The sequence below is a fragment of the Brassica oleracea genome, chromosome C2, assembly GCF_000695525.1.
Source record: "Brassica oleracea var. oleracea cultivar TO1000 chromosome C2, BOL, whole genome shotgun sequence".
NCBI lineage: Eukaryota > Viridiplantae > Streptophyta > Magnoliopsida > Brassicales > Brassicaceae > Brassica > Brassica oleracea.
The window spans coordinates 31,876,479-31,886,130 of record NC_027749.1 but is presented as its reverse complement, the minus strand read 5'-3'; the positions used below and the strand labels follow the sequence as shown (position 1 = coordinate 31,886,130).

Genomic DNA, 9,652 nt, shown 5'->3' with positions numbered 1-9,652 from the left:
TTCGCCTGGAAGACCTCCGACATGAGGGGGATCGACCCCGCAGTTACCTCCCATGAACTGCATGTCGACCCGACGTTCAAACCCATCCGACAGAAGCGACGGAAACTCGGTCCAGAAAGATCTAAGGCAGTGAACGACGAAGTCGACAGGCTCCTCGACGCGGGTTTTATTACCGAAGTTCGATACCCCGAATGGTTAGCCAACCCGGTCGTCGTCAAAAAGAAAAACGGCAAATGGCGCATATGCGTCGACTTCACGGACCTCAACAAAGCATGCCCAAAGGATAGTTACCCGCTCCCTCACATCGATCGTCTCGTCGAATCAACCGCCGGTAACGAACTCCTAACCTTCATGGACGCTTTCTCGGGATACAACCAGATCCTGATGCATCCCGATGATCGCGAGAAGACGGCATTCATCACCGACAGAGGAACTTATTGCTACAAAGTGATGCCCTTCGGGCTAAAAAACGCCGGCGCGACTTATCAGCGACTCGTTAACCAAATGTTTGCTGATCAGCTTGGTAACACCATGGAAGTGTACATCGACGATATGCTAGTCAAATCGCTCAAGGCCGACGACCACCTAAATAACTTGCGCGAGTGCTTCAAAATCTTGAACGACTATGGGATGAAGCTCAACCCGGCCAAATGTACCTTCGGTGTCACCTCCGGGGAATTCCTCGGCTACATCGTCACTCAGCGAGGAATAGAAGCCAACCCCAAGCAGATCTCGGCGATTCTCGACCTTCCAAGCCCGAAAAACAGCCGCGAAGTGCAGCGATTAACGGGACGCATAGCAGCTCTCAACAGGTTCATCTCGTGATCGACCGACAAGTGTCTTCCCTTCTACGAGCTGCTAAGAGGGAACAAGAGGTTCGTCTGGGACGAAAAATGCGAAGAGGCGTTCAATCAACTCAAGCATTATCTTACGACCCCACCAGTGCTATCGAAGCCAGAAGCCGGCGACACACTATCTCTCTACATCGCCGTCACATCCTCCGCCGTCAGCAGCGTATTGATTCGAGAAGATAGGGGAGAACAGAAACCAATCTTTTACACAAGTAAAAGAATGACAGAGCCTGAAACGAGATATCCAACACTCGAAAAGATGGCCCTAGCCGTCGTCACCTCGGCGAGAAAATTGCGACCCTACTTCCAATCGCACACGATTGAAGTACTATCCAACCAACCACTCAGAACGGTGATGCAAAATACTAATCAATCGGGACGGCTGACCAAATGGGCGATGGAACTGAGCGAACATGACATAGTATACAAGAATCGCACAGCAGCAAAGTCACAAGTCCTTGCCGATTTCTTGATCGAGTTGACGCCAGAGCTGGAGCAAGACCTCATCTTACCAAGTGTAAACTGGATCCGCCACGTCGACGGTTCATCAACGAGTAAAGGGTCAGGAGCAGGAGTGCAATTGCAATCGCCAACAGGGGAACTCATTCGGCAATCATTCAGTTTTGGTTTCGCGGCATCAAACAACGAAGCTGAGTACGAATCCCTCATCGCGGGGCTCCGTCTCGCAAAGGCGGTGAAAGCCAAAAGAATCAGCGCCTACTGCGACTCTCAACTCGTCGTAAGCCAATACCTCGGCGATTACGACGTCCGCAACGAAAGGATGGACGCCTACCTCAAACTAGTCCAGGATCTTACGCGAGACTTTGAGTTCTTCGAACTCACGAAGGTTCCTCGCGGAGAAAATGTTTGTGCCGACGCCCTCGCCGCTCTGGGAAGCAAGCTACACGACCAAGTCAAGAGGATAATCCCGATCCACAAAATCGAGAAACCAAGCATCGACACGAAGGCAGAACAGGCCGCGATTATAGCAGCAATCGACGACGCAATGGACATTGACGAAGTGGAATCTCGCTCGCCAGATGACCACCCAACAGATTGGCGCAAAGAACTCATCGATTACCTCGCGGAAGGTTTACTGCCCATCGGGAAATGGGACGCCCGGCGATTGAAACGACGCAGCGCACACTACGTCGTCATGGACGGGGAACTACACCGATGGACTGCAACAAAGGTACTACTCAAATGTATCGCCGGTGAAGAAACGAGACTCGTCATGGCCGAAACACACGAAGGAGCAGCAGGCAACCACTCGGGCGGGCGAGCTCTCGCATTAAAAGTTAAAAACCTCGGATTCTACTGGCCAACCATGAACGCCGACTGCGAGACATACGCGCGCAAATGCGATAAATGCCAGCGTCACGCCAAAACCATACACAGCCCAACGGAGTTTCTCCATACATTGACTGCTCCATACCCATTTATGCGATGGGGAATGGACATCATAGGTCCGATGCCGGCATCTCGACAAAAGAAGTTCATACTGGTCCTCACCGATTACTTCACCAAGTGGGTTGAAGCCGAAGCCTACGCCAACATAACCGACAAGGAGGTACAACGCTTCGTCTGGAAGAACATAATCTGCCGATACGGACTACCTTACGAGATAATCACGGACAACGGTTCGCAATTCATCTCGCATCATTTTAAGGGCTTCTGCGACAGATGGCGCATTCGACTCAACATGTCGACACGACCAAACACTTGGAAATTACGTTAGGATCGACTGGGAACCGTCAAAGTCGAAAACTCTTGATTAACAATTAAAACTCAAAATGGCAAACGGTCGCGACTCAAAGAGATCGACCGAGACAAAGTCATAATGAGCTTAAAACTATAACGATTCGACATCTCGAGTCAGCATTTCACACCGAACGAACAGAGTCATTTCAAATCTTGAGAAATCACGATTTTTGATAGACAAATCTAAGTTGAGAGATTCAGTTCGGTCACTAAAAGAGTTCGAGATGACAAGAAAATAACAAAATAAAAGCCTCGAAGGCGAAGGTTCGAAAAACTACAACAATGAGTCATCTATGACTCAAAAGAAAACAACAAACAAGGAAAACTAAGCTTCCCGATCACTCTCGCGATCATTAAGCGCGGAAAGCTCCGAAGCTCCGACGCTCGATCCTCGGGCAATCGGAAGGACTTGCACCGCAGCATCTTCCGACACCTTGCCGGTGTCTTCTTCGCCTCCTCGAACAGTCAAAGGGTTTTCGATACGAAGCGTCGTTTCCTCGCACCCTTCTCCAACCGGGCGAGTAAACGAGACATGAAGATTCGCCGCGGTCTCCGAGTCAATTAAGCCGGCGTTGGAACCAAACGGATCGAGGCCCGCCAGAATCCGGGCATCCACGAACTGAGACTCCAACGTAAGAGGAGAGAGTCTAAAGTCTCCCTCAGGGATCTCGCCAACCTTCAGCTGCTCGGCCTCTTGTTCGTACTTCCTCTCATACTCGACGAACATATCAATGGAGGCTTGCGGTATGTCGTTCCCGGCTCCCTTCAAGGCCTCGAGGCACTTCCTAGTCCCAAAGGCTTGGCTGTAGAGTAACCGAGCCTCGTCGTAAGGACCCCGACGATCCTCTCGAGAACGAATCCTGGCAAAGCAACGATTAGCCTTGGCGGCCATTTCCGCCTCTACTCTCCCCCTTTCTCTCGTCACCTCCAAGATTCTGGAGTCTCTCAGACGTTTCATCTCTCGCTCGTGCGTGGCGGCGAGTGAAGCCCTCTCACTCTCGAGATCGGTGTTTTTCTGTTCAAGCTCGCGGACGGTTCGTCGAGACGAATCCAGCGCAGCTTTAAACTCGTCGCGTCGAGCAGCGGTGCGGGTCATCACCCCGTCGAGCCTCTGCAGATCAGCCCTCAACTCGTTCAGTTGACGAGCAGACACCTCTTCCTTCTCAGCGAACTCTTTTTTGGCCCGCTCGAGCTCCTCCAAGGCTCCTTTGAGGGCCGTGTCGTATTTATCAATCACGACATTCATCGTGCTATCACCCTGAACGCGCGACACAACAGAAATTTGTAGGTTTCGGGTAAAATTTTAGATTTTTAGAAAATATAGTTCGGGTATTCAGGTAAAATTCGGGTATGGTTTTTGGGTCTGATTTTGGATAAACATTTGAGTATTTTTACGGTTCTTCGGGTATTTTTAGAGTTTTCGGGTTCAATTCGGGTATTTCGGGTCCTTTTCGGGTCCTAAATACCCGAACCGACCCAGATCCGAAATATACCCGAAAATTATGGGTATTTTACGGGTATTGAAATTATAGACCCGAACCGACCCGGAACCGACCCGAAAAAATATAGGTACCTATATGGGTCTAAATTTCTAGGAACCGAAGGATCCGGACCTGACAAGACCCGACCCGAACCCGACCCGAACCCGATCCGAGGACCCGGATGCCCATGCTGAATACAAGACTAATTTGAAGCTCTCGAATACTTTATCACCAGCTTCTTATATCCCTCCCCCAATTGCACTAGCTCTTTATCTCTCTCATCCAAAAACCTTAAAGTTCCTTCATAATTTTTTGTGACCCCCCTGACTTGCTGCACCATGCGTTCATATCGCCCTACTCTAGCGGATCGGGAGAAATCATGGTACCTGATGAGGAGAAAAACAAAAGGATTAATCTCCACTAAACAGCTAGCAGAGAGGCCAAATTCTCCACACAACATACCAAGCTCTTGGCAAGGCAAGAAAGAGGTTTGGTTTCCGAGGGAGAGAGGGGTTAGAGGTCAGAATATGATCTCTTTGTCGCTGGGTCAGGTCTGTTAGGCCCATTGTTTACAGGATAAACCGGCTACCCTTTTGGTTTAGCTTTCCGGTTTAGCTCTTTGGTTTAGTAAACATTATATGTAATCTTTCTCATTTAAGAGAGAATCAATCAAACACAAATATTATCATCTAAACACTAATTCTCTCTATTCATCATGTTCATCAGCATCGAACATTGAATTTCTTTTCTTCGTGTTGATCCTTTTTTCCTTTGTGGTCATTCTATAGGCTTGGATTTACCGGTTCTCGAGCTCTTGGTGAGTTCTGGACTTGATCTATCGGTTACTCTACAGAAACCGTCTCACATTCAATTAAATTCGGCCCATAAACATATTGTAGTTCTATGTGCTATTTGGACAATTAACATTCTGATTTCGGGGCTGTACGTTTCTCTATCCAGATGACTCATCTCGATGGAGATGAGAGTTTTGTTCGTTAAGACATTAAAAGTACAAGTCATTTGGATGGCTCATCTAGATGAGTTTTAAAAATTTAGGCTTAATTTTGAAAATCAGCTCGATGATCTAAATTGAATCATTTGGATGGAGTTGTTCTGCCAAAATGGTATAATGTCTATTATACCCCTAATATAATTGACAAATTACAAACCTAAAACTAATATCATTTTGTCACTCACGAAAAAATGACAAAAATCTTGTTTTTCTGCCAAACCAAAACATCTCGTTTTCCCGCAAAAACCAAAAAATCTTTTTTTTCCTTAAAACCTGAAAATCTCGTTTCCCGCCAAAACTAAAAATCTAGTTTTCTTGTCAAAACCGAAAATGGCGTTTTCCTCCCAAAATTAGAAATTTTCGTTTTCCTGTCAAAGCAAGAAAATCCAGTTTTTCCGCCAAAATAAAAAAAATCACATTTTCCCGCAAGAACCAACAAATCTCATTTTCCCACCAGAACAGGAAAATTTCATTTTCTCACCAAAACGAAAAAAAAATTATTTTCCCGTCAAAACCTGAAAATTTGTTTTTCCCGCCAACATCAAAATTGTGTTTTCTGCTAAAACCAAAAATCTTATTTTCCTTGCAATATCAAAAATTTTCATTTTTTTGCCAAAACTGAAAAATCTAATATTTAAAATAATTTCAATGTAAACATATTTTAGACTAAATAATAAAAGTCAATATAGTTAAAATTAATATCATACATATAATTAAATCGAAACATGGGTATATTAGTAATTTGTTCACTAAACTCATGTGGATGAAAATAAAAATAAAGAAACAAACACAAGATGAATCATGTGGATGGGCAAACAAACAGTCCCACAAAATATGAATTGATCATCCGGATGGAAAAGGAGACGCAAGTAGACTTTTTTGTAGTAAACTTTTCTTTGCAATGAAATTTTAGTTGTTCAAAAAAAGGATCACCATCTGAATGGATCATACAGATGGATCGACCGGAAGAAGATGACAGATGATGAAACGACCAGCCACTTACAAGTAAATCTCTGATTAAAGCATTGGACTTTAAAGCTAGTAAGTGCCTTTTTGTTTTTTTTCTTCTGAAGTATGGATAGATCTCACCACATTTTAGGAAAAATAAAATAAAATAGACTATTACTCTTTTTGCTGGCTTTATTTGAATGAAATATATTCGCTCGACGTTCATATATATATATATTAAATACATGAAAAATGACTAAAAATCGATTAATCTTTCTTACCTTTCAGGTACAGAGTTATAGAATTCAAAATTCTTACAAAGTCTTGTTGTCCTTACTGCATTTCTAATGTCATTCCTTCCTCAACCTTGAAGATCCTGATGGAGAAGAGAGACCAAAAGTTAGAATCTTTAACATTCATCTAACTTACGATACAAAGAAAGGAAGATACATTGCAAGATTGGAAAGTACCTTAAGGACTTTGGTGAGAAGGAAGCACAAGACAGAGGAAAAAATCATATGGAGTAAAGTCAATCAAAGCGGATAAGGAAAGTTTATTTCTATAGATGACAATGCCCACTGCACAGTTAGAGACGCACAAAGACCGTTAGTGATGCAGAATTAGACAATAAAAATATTATGAGGCCCTGTTCGTTATAATGTGAATTATAATGTGACTGTATTGATTAGGTAGCACATCAACTTCATCTTGCTATATAATAATTAATAACCAACCGAGTCTTCAAAATATTCACAAATACAAACTAATGACGATAAGTTCGAAAACCCAATCTCACCTAACCCTTCCGGTCATCGACTTTGTAGAGGATGGATTCGACCATCCCACAGGGCCCGAGGAATAGGAAGGCCTGGCCCGAGTTAGAAAGAGCGACGGCTCGATCTGTCGGCTCGAGAGTCAGGTCTCTCGGCTTGACTCTTGAGTACTTCTAGCTGGCCATCGTCGACTGAAGAGCGTTCGGCTCAGCGGTTGCTCGAACACCTACGGGCCTCTCGGCCCAGCAAAGGAGGCCCACCAAGATGGCGTAAAATTAGGTCAAGAGCGAAGCATCGGGACGTCTATATAAGGGAAAGAAGAGGCAACGAGAAGGGGATCCAAAAATACGGACCAAGACTTGACGGCTAGATTAGGGTTTTTCACCTTTACTTCGTCTCGCCGTTAATTATACTTCTCCGGTAGCTTGTCGAGCCACCGGTTTCCTTTTTGTCGCACTCTCCTCTTATTTCCTTGTAACCGATCGAACGTTTTCTCTCCGACCATCAATAAGACGTCTTTGTTTAAGCCCACATCTTATTTATTACCGTTTCACGATCAAACACCTTTGTCCCTCCAAGTGTCTTATAAAGAGCTCTTTCAATGTATATCATATTGTCCCAGTCGATCTGAACTTCAACTTCCACATTCTTGAACAAGTGGGGTCGTGGTTTGGCACATGTTTTCTTCATGAATATTTTCCTAAAGTGCTTCACCGCAAACTTCATGCTCAACCCACTCATATAGTTCTCAGGATAGTGGTAGCAGTATAAACCTGAGATGAGACCTTGCTCCCTGATGGACTACTGAATAGGAACACCATTCACAACAAACCATGCTTGCCGACTCTTAGGCGTTGCAATGGTGCGGATTAGCATCATCCACAATCCCATCACCTTTCTAGTTGGGCTGCAAACCATGTGGATTAGGTGCTTGAACTGGGGGTGTTCGTGAAACCACCTTTTCTGACTCATCTAACTCTTCAAGGGTCCTCATGAATTTGTGTTGGTGGCATCTTGATTGAAGCTTACAAGACTTCCAATAATCATTTGCTTTGAAGCAAAACCCATTTGGTTTACTGGGTTCTACCACTATTTCCTCAACACCCTACAAAAAAAAAACACCAATATTAAACCATAGTTGTTCAAGTTTTACAAGCTATACCGTACAGTTGAACTACTTATACTAGTCATACTTTATGATGAGATACAGTCGTACCAGTAATGCTAGTTACACTCAATTAGTTATATTAGTTATAATATTTTAACACATTTTAGTTTTAATTCTTGAACTAGTTATACGACTTCTACTTGTACTAATTAAACTATTTTAGTTCTACCAGTTCAACTAGTACAACTCATTTTAGCTTTTTTATGCAACTCATAGTTATACTAGGTAAACTCTTCTAGTTGTACCAGTTCAACTAGTAGAATTCACTTTTGTTATAATACTTATACGGCTCATAGTTGTGCTAGTTCAACAACTTAAGCTCGTCCTAGTTGTACTAGTTCAACATATTAACTTCACTTAGTTGTACTAGTTTAACACTTTAAAGTTTTGGTAATTGTACTATTTCAATTAGTGCAACACATTTTAGTTATACTAGTTCAATTAATTGTCCACATTTTAGTTATACTAGTTCAACAGCTTCCACTCCTCCAAGTTCTACTAGTTCAACACATTAACTTCTACTAGTTATGCTGGTTCAACATTTTAAACATCTGGTAATTGTACTGGTTTAACACTTAATAATCCTCCAGAGTATTAGTTCAACAACTTAAACTCCTAGTTGTAGTTTTTTGTTTTCAACGTAGTTCTACTACTACTACTACTAGTTTTACCTGAGGTGCAGAGTTGGTAAACCTTCTTCTTATTCTGCTAGCTCCGGAGAAGACGATTTTGTTGAAGATCCAGAAGACGAAGGATGTTGTTGTGCATGAGTCAGAGACACGGTTGAACGCGGCGGCGGTATCTCTCTCTCAGGCGGGTCCATATCGTGGTCATGGATATGAGAAGCTGTAGGATGTGGCGGTCGCTTTGTCTCACCCAGGTCCGTCTCATTCTATGTCGGAGCGGAGCCACTGTAGAATGCGGCGACGGTGCCTCTGTCTCTCTCTCTCTCACGGTTCAGTTTCGAAGTACTGTGCACTCTCTTCCTTGGAATAGATGAATACCCACCGTCTTTTCCACCCTCTTTGTCCACCTTTACCATCTCTTTTTCTCTTTCCCGTTGATTGATTCTTCTTCTTCGCCTGTGAAACCTTCTTTTTCCCTTATTCTTCGTCACCAAATTCGTCGGGTTTCTTCTTCTTCTTCGACGCACCCATGGTGTTCTTGCTCATTCTCGGGGATCTTCTCGAAGGCATGATGCAAAGATGTGAACAGATTATGAAGGGGATGGAGTGGATTACAGGGTCTGGGTGATTTCTAGACGGAGATTAACTCCATATACCCCGTACCCTCCTAAACTCAAGCTTATTACCCCAACCCTATTCATCCCACCCGTTTATCCTTGCACTCCCTGAACTAGCCTTTGTCCATTTATTCCTCAATTAAAAACCAACCACAATTCAACTACCTATATGGTCCACATCCTTACCTTAACCAATCAAAATTCTTTGGTCTACATTTTCTTCTTCTTCCTCGTACTCTCTCCTCCTCTTCATCCTCCATTGGTGATTTTGGAAGCTCCTAAAGAAGGTAATTATTGTTTGGTTTAGGTGATTTTTTTTTGTAAAATCACCCTTAAAATGTCCTGTATATCATGGAGATATTCATTCTGATGATAATTAGAAAGTTTAAAAACGAATTTAAAAACTGTGGTAAGA

The 9,652-nt window shown here is 43.5% G+C and overlaps 2 protein-coding genes across 2 annotated transcripts in view; one reads left to right on the top strand and one right to left on the bottom strand.

Annotated features, from left to right (window-relative positions):
• LOC106323044 overlaps positions 1 to 7,913 on the bottom strand; it is a 16,264-nt gene extending 8,351 nt beyond the window's left edge. The window contains exon 1 of the mRNA XM_013761205.1: positions 7,391 to 7,913. The gene's annotated coding sequence lies outside the window, so the exon portion shown is untranslated. The remainder of the gene's footprint in view (positions 1 to 7,390) is intronic.
• Positions 1,249 to 2,589, top strand: LOC106324021. Its single transcript, XM_013762047.1, has one exon. The coding sequence runs from the start codon at positions 1,249 to 1,251 to the stop codon at positions 2,587 to 2,589; it is 1,341 nt and encodes a 446-aa protein (XP_013617501.1).
• Positions 7,914 to 9,652: the final 1,739 nt, after the last annotated feature.